Here is a 17571-nt window from a genome sequence, read left to right on the forward strand (position 1 = left end):
AACATTGCAGCATTTTCACATGTCCCTCCAACCCTGTCACTTCTAAAAATATTTTTATCCACTTAATCCTAAAATGTCTCCAAGTTTGACCGTCATTGTAAAGCCTTAGTTATTTTTGTTGCTCTGACAGTCATTTCTGAAGATTATTATTTATATAATACAATTTAGTGATTAATTTGTCTGTCCCTTATTTTAAGGTCAACCCTGTTACGTGAACTGAACTCTCGTTTTAATATGGTGAAACTATACATTTTTAAAAAGGAAATTGAAAAGAAACATTGAACATATTATAGTCTAATCATTGAGTAAAAGCAGGTGAGCTGGTTCTATGCTTTTCGGCAATTTTGTGGTGGAAAACTGAGCGGGTCGAGCATAACACGTCAAATCTGTTGCCCGTAGATACAGGCTAGAAATGTTTTAACAATTTCATTTTTTGACCATAGCTGTATTTGTATAATCATGCTAACTGCACTAACCTTACTATTTGTCACCTAAATTGAGTATGTAGTATGCTTATTGGTCATAGTATGGATATAGTAAGTATGCCAAAAGTTCTCCGTTGACGTACTACATATACAAGCAGTGGACACTATTTCCGTGTTTTTAGGGCCCATAATGCAATTCTTCAGGCATTGGGCGTAGCTTCGCAATATTTTCTGATTTGAAGAAAATTGAGGTAAATATGCAGCCGAAGTCCGATGAGAGAGGATACAAATTCATTGCTTTAACTAATTATGACAAATGTTGAACTAATGACTAAGTTACATTATGTTGACTGACAATTTGTTAGCTACGCTAGCCTTACAAACCGCATAGCATGTCATTACAGCAGTTGCTTGGTGTGTTAGCTAGGTACCTAACGTTAGTTGGCTACCAATACATCGAACTTGCCAGTTTATTAACTATATGCTATCTAACTCAATGTTTGAGTTGAATATTCACGTAATTCTTAGCTTAGCTAAGTGGTATATTTGTTGTGCGTTCTCAATGGACATTGTTAATGAAGTCGTAAGATGTCTAGATAGTAATTTGTTATGGTAACAAGCTAGCAAGAAGTTGCATAGCAACAGCATCATCTTCCGGTTGACAGGCGAAGCGCTAGTATACTCAACTGAAAGGATATCGTTTGTTTACAGTATACTAAAATGAACTAATAGTATGTAGTGTATGTAGAATACAGTGTGGGTATTCGAACACGGCTCGTTAAAATAGGTGAAATCCCCCCCAAAAAAATGTTACACTTCTCAAAAGACACCAAATTGGTGAAATGACCCAGTAATGTTAAGACTTCACTCTGACCACTTGACTGTAGTTTGGCAGGGTTGACCAGTGACGGCATTAGATGGTAGGCCCTAAATGGCCACAAGCCCATCCAGCCCTGTGCTATTACTTACTGCTGCGGGCATCTGGTTAAAGCATCCTAACTGGCCTGCAGTGTTGTGATGCTGTAATAGGGCCTGTCCTTTAGAACAGTCAGTCACAGCTGACCGGTTCAAACCTGTTCTGCTTTGCATCTGCCCCCGCACCACAGCTATATCTCTCGCTCCATCCTTCTAGCTTTCTCTTTTTCTGTTCCTCTATCTTTCTTTGTCCCTCTGACCTCTGGGCTCTCAATGTCATAATATAAACACACTCTCAAATGCGCACAGCCTCTCCATTGGCCTCAACAGTAGTATCCAGGCTAGAGGTTGTATCTGTGTGTTACTGCCCAGGACACAGGTCAGTGTCCGAGTTAACTAGCACAGGAAGACCTTTCTGAAGGTTTCTGTGAAAGTAGCATATCCGAAGATGGACTCACTCTCCTCTGTGTTAGTGGTCCAAAAATGGTGCATTCGGAAAGTATTCAGACCCCTTGACTTTTGCCATATTTTGTTACGTTACAGCCATTCTAAAATGGATTAAATAAAAATGTCCTCATCAATCTACACACAATACCCCATAATGACAAAGCGAAAACAGGTGTTTAGAAATGTTAGCACATTAATAAAAATAAAATAAAATAAAAACTTATTTACATAAGTATTCAGATCCTTTGCTATGAGACTCAAAATTGAGCTCAGGTGCATCCTGTTTCCATTGATCATCCTTGATGTTTCTACAACTTGGTTGGAGTCCACCTGTGGTAAATTCAATTGATTGGACATGGTCTGGAAAGGCACACACCTGTCTACATAAGGTCCCACAGTTGACAGTGCATGTCAGCAAAAACCAAGCCATGAGGTAGAAGGAATTGTCCGTAGAGCTCTGAGACAGGATTGTCGGCACATCTGGGGAAGGGTACCAAAAATGTTCTGCAGCATTGAAGGTCCCCAAGAACACAGTGGCCTCCATCATTCTTAAATGGAAGTAGTTTGTAACAACCAAGACTCTTCCTAGAGCTGGCCGCCCGGCCAAACTAAGCAATCAGGGGAGAAGGGCCTTGGTCAGGGAGGTGACCAAGGTGACCAAGAACCCGATGGTCACTCTGACAGAGCTCCAGAGATGGTGGAGATGGGAGAAACTTCCAGAAGGACAACCTTCTCTGCAGCACTCCACCAATCAGACAGAAGCCACTCCTCAGTAAAAGGCACATTGACAGCCTACTTGGAGTTTCCCAAAAGACACCTAAAGGACTCTGACCATGAGAAACAAGATTCTCTGATCTAATGAAACCAAGATTAAGCTCTTTGGCATGAATGCCAGGCATCACGTCTGGAGGAAACCTGGCACCATCCCTACGGTGAAGTATGGTGGTGGCAGCATCATGCTGTGGGGATGTTTTTCAGCTGCAGGGACTGGGAGACTAGTCTGGATCAAGGGAAAGATGAACGCCGCAAAGTACAGAGATCCTTGATGAAAACCTCCTCCAGAGTGCTCAGGACCTCAGACTGGGGTGAAGGTTCACCTTCCAACAGGACAATGACCCTAAGCACACAGCCAAGACAACGCAAGTGTGTCTTCGGGACTAGTCTCTGAACGTCCTTGAGTGTCCCAGCCAGAGCCCGGACTTGAACCCGATCGAACATGTCTGGAGAGACCTGAAAATAGCTGTGCAGCAGTGCTCCCCAAGAAGACTCTAGGCTGTAATCGCTGCCAAAGGTGCTTAAACAAAGTACTGAGTAAAGGGTCTGAATACTTATGTAAATGTGGTATTTCAGTTTTTTATTTTGAATAATTGGTCGTTATGGGGTATTGTGTGTAGATTGATTAGGGGGGATAAAAAAAAAATCAATTTTAGAATATGGATGTAATGTAACAAAATGTGGAAAAAGTCAAGGGGTCTGAATACTTTCCGAATGCACTGTACACACTCGAGGTGTGTATATCCCAGTCCATGTATGGATCTGCAGCCACTGAGCTATGTGTTTTCTGTAGGATTAAGCGGTGCTTATGTTTGCCCTCTGTCGTCACTGCCTTTGGCCTGATGCAGTCTCTCTAGTTATTCCACTCGCTTCTTCCTCTCTCTCTGAACATCTTATAAGATACACCAACACGCACGGGAAGGAGAGGGGTCCGGGCCTGTAGGCCTACAGGCCAGGGTTTAGCTGTATATCCACCCAGAATGAACTTCCATGATCAACTTCTTCTCTGAAGCGGCAGATAAGCAAAGCTCAGGTGTTGGTCAACTGATGTCTTTAACTCAAGACCAGAAACTGAGAGAAAGGATAATGGTTAGAGGTCTGTACTACACACCTTTTATAGCTAGCATCAATCATCCAATTTCCTGAAAGGGCTATTCAAGTGTTTTAGTTGGTGTTTAAGTGTACCAGTTGTCACACTAACTACTCTATAGGTTTACACGTACAGATACTCACGGGGAATAAAGGAGGATTTGAGGGAGCAGTAATGGCTCTAATTTGGAACTGATGTAATTTCTCCTATATTCTGAGATGACAGACAGACACCTAAGGAGACGGGGGTATTGGAGCTCGTAATCAGTAGGCTCATTCAGGGAGCTAAGCGCTATTATTATATAACATCGACCACCGCTTATTTCATTACTGTACACTATTTGCTACTAGCATTAGGCACTTAGTTAAACTACTTCATGTCAAGTCCCTGTCCTATAATGTGCAGATAGTTACTCATTATTAGGCTATACTGTAGCATGTTAGAGAAGCAGTGAGGAAAAAGCAGGCTTGTGTGCGCATGCTCTGCGTGCTGTGGCTTTTTATCTGCACATTATAGGACGTGTGTTTGTGGCTCTGGGCAGTAGCTCATGTGCTCTCTCTGTGTGTGCATGAGTATAGTCTGATAGTCATAAGGGTGTATATCACTGAGCCCCAGCAGTTCATGTCTCTGTGAGAGGGCATGGATGGATGGGTAGGGCTGGCTGAAAAGCTGGCAGTGGACAGAAGCTAGGTCCTCTCTACCCTCTGTTCTCAGCTAACTGCTGTGTCATGGAGCTGTAGGTTGGAAAGCTCTTTGGCTGTCTTTCTCTCTTTCTCTCCCTCCCTTTCTCTCTCTCTTTTTCCAAACCGGATTGTAGCTATTCCTCACTACTGTTCCAGTCAGAAGATGGACAGAGCAGTCATCAGCTGACCAGACAGATGGACAGCTGAAGAGCGGAATGGAGGGGGAAGGGAAGCAGGGGGAGATTGTTGAGTGGTTGTGGGAAAACAACATACACTACCGTTCAAAAGTTTGGGGTCACTTAGAAATGTCCTTGTTTTTGAGAGAAAAGCACATTTTTTTGTCCATTAAAATGACATCAAATTGATCATAAATACAATGTAGACATTGTTAATGTTGTAAATTACTATTGTAGCTGGAAACGGCAGATAAAAATTTTTAATAATGGAATATCTACGTAGGCGTACAGAGGCCCATTATCAGAAATCAATCAATCAAATGTATTTATAAAGCCCTTCTTACATCAGCTGAGGTCATAAAGTGCTGTGCAGAAACCCAGCCTAAAACCCCAAACAGCAAGCAATGTAGGTGTAGAAGCACGGTGGCTAGGAAAAACTCCCTAGAAAGGCCAGAACCTAGGAAGAAACCTAGAGAGGAACCAGGCTATGAGGGGTGGCCAGTCCTCTTCTGGCGGAGCTTATAACAGAACATGGCCAAGATGTTCATAGATGACCAGCAGGGTCAAATAATAATAATCACAGTGGTTGTCTAGGGTGCAACAGGTCAGCACCTCAGGAGTAAATGTCAGTTGGCTTTTCATAGCCGATCATTCAGAGTATCTCTACTGCTCCTGCTGTCTCTAGAGAGTTGAAAACAGCAGGTCTGGGACAGGTAGCACGTCCGGTGAACAGGTCAGGGTTCCATAGCCACAGGCAGAACAGTTGAAACTGGAGCAGCAGCACGGCCAGGTGGACTGGGGACAGCAAGGAGTCATCATGCTGAGGCATGGTCCTAGGGCTCAGGTCTCCCGAGAGAGGGAAAGAAAGAGAGAATTAGAGAGAGCATACTTAAATTCACACAGGACACCGGATAAGACAGGAGAAATACTCCAGATATAACAGACTGACCCTAGCCCCCCGAGACACAAACTACTGCAGCATAAATACTGGAGGCTGAGACAGGAGGGGTCGGGAGACACCGTGGCCCCATCCGACGATACGCCTGGACAGCCAAACAGGCAGGATATAACCCAACCCACAGCAACCATCACTCCTGTGTTCCAATAGCACGTTGTTAGCTAATCCAAGTTGATCATTTTAAAAGGCTAATTGATCATTAGAAAACCCTTTTGCAATTATGTTAGCACAGCTGAAAACTGTTGTGCTGATTTAAAGAAGCAATTAAACGTCCTTCTTTAGACAAGTATCTGGAGCGTCAGCATTTGTGGTTTCGATTACATGCTCAAAATGGCCAGAAACAAAGAACTTTCTTCTGAAACTCGTCAGTCTATTCTTGTTCTGAGAAATGAAGGCTATTCCATGCGAGAAATTGCCGAGAAACTGAAGATCTGGTACAACGCTGTGTACTTCTCCCTTCACAGAACAGCGCAAACTGGTTCTAACCAGAATAGAAAGAGGAGTGGGTCAGAAGTTTACATACACTTAGGTTGGAGTCATTAAAACTCATTTTTCAACCACTCCACAAATTTCTTGTTAACAAACTGTAGTTTTGGCAAGTCGGTTACTCTACTATCTACTTTGTGCATGACACAAGTAATTTTCCCAGCAATTGTTTACAGACAGATTATTTCACTTATAATTCACTGTATCACAATTCCTGTGGGTCAGAAGTTTACATACATTAAGTTGACTGTGCTTTTAAACAGCTTGGACAATTCCAGAAAATTATGTCATGACTTTAGAAGTTTCTGACAGGCTAATTGACATCATTTGAGTCAATTGGAGGTGTACCTGTGGATGTATTTCAAGGCCTACCTTCAAACTCAGTGCCTCTTTGCTTGACATCATGGGAAAATCAAAAGGAATCAGCCAAGACCTCAGAAAAAAATTGTAGACCACAAGTCTGGTTCATCCTTGGGAGCAATTTCCAAACGCCTGAAGGTACCACGTTAATCTGTACAAACAATAGTATGCAAGTATAAACACCATGGGACCACGCAGCCATCATACCGCTCAGGAAGGAGACGCGTTCTGTCTTCTAGAGATGAATGTACTTTGGTGCGAAAAGTGCAAATCAATCCCAGAACAACAGCAACGGACCATGTGAAGATGCTGGAGGAAACGGGTACAAAAGTATCTATATCCACAGTAAAACGAGTCCTATATCGACATCGGCTGCTCAGCAAGGAAGAAGGCACTGCTCCAAAACCACCATAAAAAAAACAGACTACGGTTTGCAACTGCACATGGGGACAAAGATCATACTTTTTGGAGAAATGTCTGGTCTGATGAAACAAAAATAAAACTGTTTGGCCATAATGACCATCGTTATGTTTGGAGGAAAAAGCGGGAGTCTTGCCAGCCGAAGAACACCATCCCAACTGTGAAGCACATGGGTGGCAGCATCATGTTGTGGGTGTGCTTTGCTGCAGAGAGGGACTGGTGCACTTCACAAAATAGATGGCATCACGAGGCAGGAAAATGATGTGGAAATATTGAAGCAAGACCTCAGTCAGGAAGTTAAAGCTTGGTCGCAAATGGGTCTTCCAAATGGACAATGACCCCAAGCATACTTCCAAAGTTGTGTCAAAATGGCTTAAGGACAACAAAGTAAAGGTATTGGAGTGGCCATCACAAAGCCCTGACCTCAATCTTATAGAAAATGTGTGAGCAGGACTGAAAAGGCGTGTACGAGCAAGAAGGCATACAAACCTGGCTCAGTTACACCAGCTCTGTCAGGAGGAATGGGCGAAAAACTGAGGTTAAATGTATTTGGCTTGTATGTAAACGTATGTAAACTTCCGACTTCAACTATAGATATTCCATTAAAAAAATCTGCCGTTTCCAGCTACAATAGCCATTTACAACATTAACAATGTCTACACTGTATTTCTGATCAATTTGATGTTATTTTAATGGACAAAAATGCGCTTTTATTTCAAAAACATGGACATTTCTAAGTGACCCCAAATTTTTGAACGGTGGTGTAAATCTGGTAGTTTAGTAAGTGTTGGGACAATAGGGATTAGAATGGGGACGTTCTAGTTGAAGAGGTTACAGATCAACACTTGAACCTTCTGTAAGGACTGGCCTCACTTCTCTGAAATATCAGACTTTGGACTTTACAGCCAGTGTACTTCACTATTCTGTCTTCTCTCTTGTGTATGTGAGTGGGGGAGGGGTGTGTGTTTTAGTGCAGTATTTATGCTCTGAAGCTGCTCTCTGTTACCAAGAGGGATTACTCTTGTTCAGTAGAACATGAGCTGCACAGGAGTACACAGCACATCACACAAACATGAACACACATGCATGAACACACATACCTCATTTAACAGAAAAACATTCCTTATGCAGGAACACAATGTCCCCAATTTATAGGACATTTGACGCGTGTCTCTATTGCATTTCAGTGGATGTGGGTAAAGCAGTTGGCTGGTTTACACTCTACATGAACTGTACATGTCTGCCCTCCGATTAACCCTCTTATGGCAGTATGAATGTAAGGGATGTGTGTGTGATAGAGCCTGTGTGTGGTGCATTGGTCTGTTAATCTTGGTCTGTTAATCTGTGTGAATCCTATCAGTTGATTACTGACAGGATATTGATGAGGACCTTTGCTATGTTACATCACTTACAAATACTGTTCTTTTTTGATGACTTTTCAGCTTTTATATTCCAGGAAATAAAAACAAGTGATAGTGTACAGTATGTACTAGATGGTGGATTAGGATCTGTTATCTGGTAGTGTGAACTCCTGGTCTGTTTGGAAACAATCAAACCACCCATCTGTGTTTGGGTATGTGCGGACAGTAAGTGTCCTGAAGATAAGTGTGTGTGTGTGTGTGTCTCCTGAGGTTAATAGTGTGAAAGGGCCAACCAATCATGTTTGATTAAGACTCATGCCGGGGGTCCATATAACGCACTATAACATGACTATGTGACTGACCCAAACAGAACCGGTGAGTGTACAGTATCATACATCCAGCTCAGCCCTCCCAGTTCACTCAACTGCTGGAGTGGAAGTAATGTTCTGGCTTGACTAGCCGTCTGGAGCTAGAACATCATGTTCTAGGCCAATGTACAGATCCCCCGCTCTTCCTTCTTTCGCTTTCCTCTATCCTCATTGCCCCCGCTTTCTCTCCCATCGCCCCAAATTGGACAGCTCTGCTATTGTCTCTGGGGATAAGCCCCAGTTCACACCGCAGTGACCGCACACACGCACAAACACACACTGGAGTGGTCCCGCCGTGTTGGTGGTTGCGTGTGGAGGGGAACATCAGTTGGTTCTAGGCTCCAGTAAAGGCTTCTAACATCACACCCCCCCATGTGTCACTTCTCATCAACAGCCCAGTGACTCCACACAAAGACTGATGAGGGAGACTACTGTTACAGCCGCAGGCACGACTGACTCTCTCTCTTCCCCCTCTTTCTCTCTGTCCCCCTCTCATTCCCTCTCCCTTTCTGTCCCCTCTCTCTCTGTCTCTGCTTTCTCTGTATTCTGTCTTTTGCCCCTCTTCATGGTTCATGTAAGAATCTCTAGTCTTTCTGCAGCTTTCTCTTTGAGCGTATTCAAAATGTCTTTGAGCGGTGCATCGTGCCCCAGAACGATGTGTGGGAGTGTTTTATGTGTGTTAGACCTGCTAATGCCAGGTTTCACTCCACATTAGTCATACCTGTAGCCTTTGTTTTTCTCACACCATCTATGTAATGACTGCTGTGTAGATCAGCACACGACTTTGTCAGACACCTTTCATAGGGCTGAGAATTGCTAGGGACCTCATGATACAATATTGTCACGATGCTTACAGTTGAAGTCGGAAGTTTACATACACTTAGGTTGGAGTCATTAAAACTCGTTTTTCAACCACTCCACAAATTTCTTAACTATAGTTTTGGCAAGTCGGTTAGGACATCTACTTTGTGCATGACACAAGTAATTTTTCCAAAGTTGTTTACAGAGAGATTATTTCACTTATAATTCACTGTATCACAATTCCAGTGGGTCAGACGTTTACATACACTAAGTTGACTGTGCCTTTAAACAGCTTGGAAAATTCCAGAAAATTGTCATGGCTTTAGACGCTTCTGATAGGCTAATTGACATCATTTGAATAATTTCGAGGTGTACCTGTGGATGTATTTCAAGGCCTACCTTCAAACTCAGTGCCTCTTTGCTTGACATCATGGGAAAATCAAAAGAAATCAGCCAAGACCCCCGCAAGTCTGGTTCATCCTTGGGAGCAATTTCCAAATGCCCGAAGGTACCGCGTTCATCTGTATAAACATAGTACGCAACTATAAACACCATGGGACCATGCAGCCGTCATCCTGCTCAGGAAGTAAACACGTTCTGTCTCCTAGAGATGAACGTACTTTGGTGTGTGTGAAAAGTGCAAATCAATCCCAGAACAACAGCAAAGGACCTCGTGAAGATGCTGGAGGAAACGGGTGCAAAAGTATCTATATCCACAGTAAAACAAGTCCTATATCAACATAACCTGAAAGGCCGCTCAGCAAGGAAGAAGCCACTGCTCCAAAACCGCCATAAAAAAGCCAGACTACGGTTTGCAACTGCACATGGGGAGAATGATCGTACTTTTTGGAGAAATGTTCTCTGGTCTGATGAAACAGAAATAGAACTGTTTGGCCATAATGACCATCGTTATGTTTGGAGGAAAAAGGGGGAGTCTTCCAAATGGACAATGACCCCAAGCATACTTTCAAGTTGTGGCAAAATGGCTTAAGGACAACAAAGTCAAGGTATTGGAGTGGCCATCACAAAGCCCTGACCTCATTCCCATTAGAAAATTTGTGGGCAGAATTGAAAAAGGGTGTGCGTGCAAGGAGGCCTACAAACCTGACTCAGTTACACCAGCTCTGTTAGGAGGAATGGGCCAAAATTCACCCAACTTATTGCGGGAAGCTTGTGGAAGGCTACCCAAAATGTTTGACCCAAGTTAAACAATTTGAAGGCAATGCTACCAAATACTAATTGAGTGTATTTAAACTTCTGACCTACTGGGAATGTGATGTTAAAAGTAAAAGCTGAAATAAATCATTCTCTCTACTATTATTCTGACATTTCACATTCTTAAAATACAGTGGTGATCCTAAGTGACCTAAGACATGGATTTTTTACTGGGATTAAATGTCAGGAATTGTGAAAAACTGAGTTTAAATGTATTTTGCTAAGGTGTATGTAAACTTCCAACTTCAGCTGTAGGTGCCAATACAATATTTATTGCGATTCTCACGATTCTGTATGTATTGCAACTCGATATTGCGATTTGATGTTTCAAACATATTGTTCACTAGATGTCTGTTGCAGAGAGATGAGAGAGCATGAGAAAACGAGTTTTGATTAGTGAAGTAAATAAAAGTGCTGTAAACATGTTGGCTCAATATTTAAAAAGAAGATGAAGTAAATGCTATAGGATGAAAAATACTGGTGTTTTTGCACATGTACAGCCGAATAGCTTACGCTACCTAATCATCCCCATCTTACAATCAGCTCATTCATCGCCACCTCCTCTCCCCTGTAACTATTCCCCTTGTCGTTGCTGTCAATGAGAATGTGTTCTCAGTCAACTTACCTGGTAAAATAAGGGTTAAATAAATAAAAAACCGACAGTAGCAAGTTTATTATTTGTATCTTAATTTTTTTTGTAATCGATACTTGGAGTAAGATATCGATATAATATCATCCCAAAATAATATGACGATATGTAACTATCGATTTCTCCCCCACATCACTACTATCCAGTGATCCCTATCAGACCATACATACACATAGCAGAGCACCTTCGAGAACTCAGCTTAGTAAACCTGTACGTTTCTTAGTAATGTTTGGGGATATTTGTTCAATGGTGGGCTGTAAAACGCCATCTGAACCTTTCATGAACTATTGGATCCACTTGACCACATGTTACATATGGGAATTACTATAATATAGGAATGTAACATTTTACCAATTTGCATCGGTCCGTGGGAGCCCAAACCGATCCAAATTAAGCTTGCATCGGTCAGAAAACGGATTATTACATTAGGAATTGACCGTTTTTACTCATTCAGATTTTATTTAGGTTGTTCAGGTTCACAGTAAGAAAATAGTTTTTGGTAGTTTTGCTTTAAACAGTTCGTGTATTTGGTCATTTTTACATGTACAGGGTAATTTTGTAAAGGACAGCTATAATTTTGCTTTCATGGAACAAGCTCTCCTAACTTTACAAACGTTCTAACCGTTCGCTTTTGAGACCAGGGTAAAATCCAAAGGTGCATTATATTAATTGGCTAAATGCCATGCTAATTCCTAAATATAAATATTGACTTACTGTAATACTAGCTCAAAACATTTTCAATCTGCAAAAATGACAAGTGGGTGATGGCGAGACAATAGTGGTAGGCCTGATTACCAATAATGATGAGACAGGGAGGAGGTGAGAGCCCTGGCGGAGGGGTGCCAGGAAAATAACCTCTCCCTCAACGTCAACAAAATGAAGGGGCTGATTGTGGACTACAGGTGATAGCAGAGAGAGCACACCCCATCCACATTGACGGGGCCGCAGTGGAGAGGGTCCAAGCTTCAGATTCCTCTGTGTGCACATCACTGACAACCGGACAACCGGAAATGGTGCCTTCATGCAACAGCGCCTCTTCAACCTCAGGAGGCCCGTGGGACCCTCACAAATTTCTACACCATTCAGAGCATCCTGTCAGGCTGTATCACCGCCTGATAAAAGAATTGCACCGTCCGCAACTGCCGTGCTCTCCAGAGGCTGGTGCGGTCAGCCCAACGCATCGCACGGGTACTAAGATCCATGTATTTCATACACCTCTATCTCTCTCCGCCTCTCTGAGATGGTGTATCTGGTCCATTCTTCTCTGTTGAGAGTGAGAGCTGGAGAGAGGAGGACTCAGCTCTGTTGTGTGTCCTGCTGCTCTTAGTCCAAATATTCAAATGGCACCTGTCTCTCCCTCTCCCTTTCTACCTCTATTTCATGTATAAGCTGAGTGACATTCTCCAAATCTCTTTCACAAAATAAATGGTATCACCATCATAGTCAGTGAATGGTTTAGGACTTGCTATTTATAAACTGGTGGTTGTGTAAGAAGTAGGCTACACATTCACACACGTTGGGTTGACATATACATACATACACATACACACACACACACACACACACACACACACACACACACAGATGGTAGGGATCAGACTGGCAGATCAGGGATAGCATCTTTAGCCCACTATTTCCCAAATCCCAAATGTACCAAACAATAGAATATGACTGGATCAATCCCTTCAGGGTTAATTCAACCAGGCATAATCAGCAACACAATTACAATACAGTATGTTGCTCTATAACATACTGTGTTCCACCCCATCACCATCTGTGGGCTTTCACTTGAGTTTACCAACCAATCAGAGCACTTGTAGACATAAAGTGTCGTAGTCAATATGGTATAAGTTATTAGATGGCTTATTAAGTGTGTGTAGTCAGTTGCGTGTGAAAGAGGTTGCTGTCCCATCATGGGTCAAGTCCGTATTCTTCAGGCTAATGTAAACTGCCCCAGTTGGACATCTGAACAATAGAAAGCCCACTCTGACTCAGGCCTCAGTGTATTTGAACAGGTAAATCCCTCTGCTTTGTCCTTGTCTGTGTTGTTGTTCCCCTAACCCAGGCTGCTGGCTGACTAAGTTTGCAGACGCGTGTGTGTGTTGTACTCTTTCTGTGTGTGCAGGCGTTAAGCCCCCCATTAGCCCACCCTGTTGATGAGAAGTGACAGGATAAGACCTGGCTCAAATACAGGGGCCAGACTCAGCCCTCCTGACATACCCTGCCTTTGGGGGGGCAGGGGTCTCCTAAACACAGAGGGGGGTCCAAAACCACCCTGGAGGAAGGTAGAGGGTGAGTGAGAAGAGGTGAATGTTTGGATAACGGTGGAGTAGAGTGAGAATGGTAACCACCTCTCTTGTCTGTTGGAGGGTAGTAGACCCAGGGCTCACCGGGGAGGAGAGAGGGAAAGGGGAGGATAGGAGGAGGAGAAGTGCTCATCAGGGAAGAAGCTAATCTGTTTTGATGGTTTATGTAACACTAGGTCACATGACTGCACGCAGGACTGTGATGTCATAGGTGCCCTACTCTTGTTTTTGCTCAATCAGTCGCTAGTTCGCCTGCCTTGGAGAAGCACACAGAGGCTAGAGACATACATACACAGCCCTGGCTTGTCCCCACATCTCCACCAATGCTCTCCAGACTGGTGGAACTGATAAGGAATATACAGTGATTTTAAGAGAGAGAAAGGGACCGAGGGACTAGAAAATAGGAATATATCGGATTCTATTGGAGGAGAGTTGACGGACAGCCCGATGAGAGAGCTGGTGGTCCGGGTGCAAAGCCGGGACGAGATGGCCATGAAGCTGTTGTTCAGGGAACTAGAGCAACACCTCAAGAGGTAAACGAAGACTCATACTGGAGATAAACAATGCTGACTTAGTCCTCCCTTACTGGAGCTAGTCTACTGTTGACAATACTTACCTAGTCTCTTTGTCTACCGTGTCTGCTAACAGGGTTAGTCTCTTAATACTGTCACTGAAGAGGTATAGACTCTGTCTGCTCTAACTGTACAGGAGTCTGGAAACAAGCCAACGGAAGGAAGACACTAAGCTGCATTGTCTCTATTGCTCTTGGCTTTGTCAGTCTAACCATTTGTTTAACGATTGGTATTACTTGTTTCATTTGAAACATGGATAGTGATTAGATTTAATACAGTTGTAAAATTGGAATGTGCGCATGTCAGTATTAAAAAATTGACTATGATAATGTTATGAAAAAATCGTTATGCATGGTACATAGTAAAGATTATGTAGGGTAAGGGTTATTTGTTTGTCTTGTTTTTTACAGAACAAAATTAACTTAAGCAGGGCATATATTGTGTATGCTTTTGTGTGTTGATAGTTGTGTGCCTGTTCAGTTGTTTTAGTAGTTGCATGGTTTAGGGGACTGATGATGTCACTATTTTTCAGTTGACAGTTTGTGATGGTTGCTTAGTTGTTGCCTGCTGGTTCCATGGTATTGGTCAGTATGTAATTGTTGCATGCATGATGTAGGTGAGTGTATTGGATTGGGGCCAGATCAGATCCTTACTGTGTCTTCAGTAGGTCTCCTACCTAACCATATACGATACAGCAATATGGCACAAAGTACATAGTCAAAATGTAGGTTAGCTTATCTTAGATATGGGTTTAACATTATCTACCATCACATTGAATGGACAAGAGAAGCAATATTGTCAGAATTGGTGTGCAAGTACATTAACTAAATTAGTAAGTAAGCCTTGTCTGGGACATTAACTGCTTATAATTTCTTTATTATATATATTTTTGGAGTTAAGGGTAGGGTTTATTTTATATACAGTTTAAGTCGGAAGTTTACATACACCTTAGCCAAATACATTTAAACTCAGTTTTTCACAATTCCTGACATTTAAGCCATTTTGCCACAACTTTGGAAGAATGCTTGGGGTCATTGTCCATTTGGAAGACCCATTTGCGACCAAGCTTTAACTTCCTGACTGATGTCTTGAGATGTTGCTTAAATATATCCACATCATTTTCTTGCCTCATGATGTCATCTATTTTGTGAAGTGCACCAGTCCCTCCTGCAGCAAAGCACCCCCACAACATGATGCTGCCACCCCCGTGCTTCACGGTTGGAATGGTGTTCTTCGGCTTGCAAGCCTCCCGTTTTTTCCTCTAAACATAACGATGGTCATTATGGCCAAACAGTTCTATTTTTGTTTCATCAGACCAGAGGATATTTCTACAGAAAGTATGATCTTTGTCCCCATGTGCAGTTGCAAAACGTAGTCTGGCTTTTTTATGGCGGTTTTGGAGCAGTGGCTTCTTCCTTGCTGAGCGGCCTTTCAGGTTATGTCGATATAGGACTCGTTTTACTGTGGATATAGACTTTTGTACCTGTTTCCTCCAGCAACTTCACAAGGTCCTTTGCTGTTGTTCTGGGATTGATTTGCACTTTTCGCACCAAAGTATGTTCATCTCTAGGAGACCGAATGCGTCTCCTTCCTGAGCGGTATGATGGCTGCGTGGTCCCATGGTGTTTATACTTGTGTACTATTGTTTGTACAGATGAACGTGGTACCTTCGGGCGTTTGGAAATTGCTCCCAGGGATGAACCAGACTTGTGGTCTACAATCTTTTTTCTGAGGTCTTGTCTGTTTTCTTTTGGTTTTCCCATGATGTCAAGCAAAGAAGCACTGAGTTTGAAGGTAGGCCTTGAAATACATCCACAGGTACACCTCCAATTGACTCAAATTATGTCAATTAGCCTATCAGAAGCTTCTAAAGCCATGACATCATTTTCTGGAATTTTCCAAGCTGTTTAAAGGCACAGTCAACTTGGTGTATGTAAACTTCTGACCCACTGGAATTGTGATACAGTGAATTTTAAGTGAAATAATTTGTCTTTAAACAATTGTTAGAAAAATTACTTGTGTCATGCACAAAGTAGATGTCCTAACCGACTTGCCAAAACTATAGTTTGTTAACAAGAAATTTGTGGAGTGGTTGAAAAACGGTTTTAATGACTCCAACCTAAGTGTATGTAAACTTCCGACTTCAACTGTATTTTTTTACCTTTATTTAAGGATCTGATCTGGCAAGTCAGTTAAGAACAAATTCTTATTTACAATGACGACCTACCAGGGAACAGTGAGTTAACTGCCTTGTTCAGGGGCAGAACGACAGATTTTTACCTTGTCAGCTCGGGGATTCGATCCAGCAACCCTTCCGGCCCAACGCTCTAACCACTAGGCTACCTGCTGCCCCAGGTAGAAAAAAGCACTTCTGTGATTGGAAAATGCTGTTGACCAGATAGTCACCGCCGACCTCCGTTATATGTTGCTTGTCATTGGCTGGGGACCTACAGGTCAGTGACACTGAGAGGGAACAGAACATTGGTTAAGCACAGCTTCCTGGAAGCCTGTCCTAGTATGGCCCTAGTGCTTTATGAATGGAGCCCAGTATAGCTCAGGGCTAAGTAGCTGTGGTGTGTGTGTGTGTGTGTGTGTGTGTGGACTGAGGTCAGACTGTGCACTTCCCAGGTATATATTTGGGCCTGTGTAATAGGTTAAAGCCACCTCCAGTCAAAGAGGACAGGAAGAGAGAACAGGGCATTGAGCCTCTTACTTAACTGCAGGGCCTCAGTGGGAACAGTGCTGCTGTAATTAGGATGGATGGACTCAGTACAGTACTGAGCACCTCAGGCTAAACACAAGCCAAGTTCTGCAGAACTAGATAACGTTTTGTGAATTGTGTGTAAAGATGGACGCCTTTCCTATGACTGAAGAGGGCACGACAAAATCTATTCCCCCTCAGGAGACTGAAAAGATTTGGCATGGGTCCTCAGATCCTCAAAAGGTTTTACAGCTGCACCATCGAGAGCATCCTGACGGGTTGCATCACTGCCCGGTAAGGCAACTGCTCAGCCTCCGACCGCAAGGTACTACAGAGAGTAGTGCGTACAGCCCAGTACATCACCGGCCAAGCTTCCTGCCATCCAGGACCTCTATACCAAGCAGTGTCAGAGGAAGGCCCTAAAAATTGTCAGACTCCAGCCACCCTAGTCATAGACTGTTCTCTCTGCTACCGCATGGCAAGCGGTACCGGAGCGCCGAGTCTAGGGCCAAGAGGCTTCTAAACAGCTTCTACCCCCAAGCCATAAGACTCCTGAACATCTAGTCAAATGGCTACCCAGACTATTTGCATTGCCCCCCCGCGCTGCTGCTACTCTGTTATTACGTATGCATAGTCACTTTAATAGCTCTACCTACATGTACATAAACTCAGCAAAAAAAGAAACGTCCTCTCACTGTCAACTGTGTTTATTTTCAGCAAACTTAACGTGTAAATATTTGTATGAACATAACAAGATTCAACAACTGAGACATAAACTGAACAAGTTCCACAGACATGTGACTAACAGAAATGGATTAATGTGTCCCTGAACAAAAGGGGCATCAAAATCAATAGTAACAGTCA

The 17571-nt window shown here is 43.0% G+C and overlaps 1 protein-coding gene across 2 annotated transcripts in view; it reads left to right on the forward strand.

The window, feature by feature from the left end:
• Positions 1 to 17571, forward strand: part of LOC106582217 (TSC22 domain family protein 1) — an 83519-nt gene that overhangs the window by 51876 nt on the left and 14072 nt on the right. Inside the window, exon 1 of one of the 2 annotated variants that reach the window (XM_045704686.2) lies at positions 13677 to 13967. The exons of the other annotated variant lie outside the window; for it this stretch is intronic. Within the exon in view, the coding sequence (XP_045560642.1) occupies positions 13882 to 13967 (86 nt within the window). The 5' untranslated portion in view covers positions 13677 to 13881. Of the gene's footprint in view, positions 1 to 13676; positions 13968 to 17571 lie in introns of those variants that run through there. 2 annotated transcript variants of the gene reach the window in all.

The sequence above is a fragment of the Salmo salar genome, chromosome 21 (genome assembly GCF_965601325.2).
Source record: "Salmo salar chromosome 21, fSalSal1, whole genome shotgun sequence".
NCBI classification, from domain to species: Eukaryota; Metazoa; Chordata; class Actinopteri; order Salmoniformes; family Salmonidae; genus Salmo; species Salmo salar.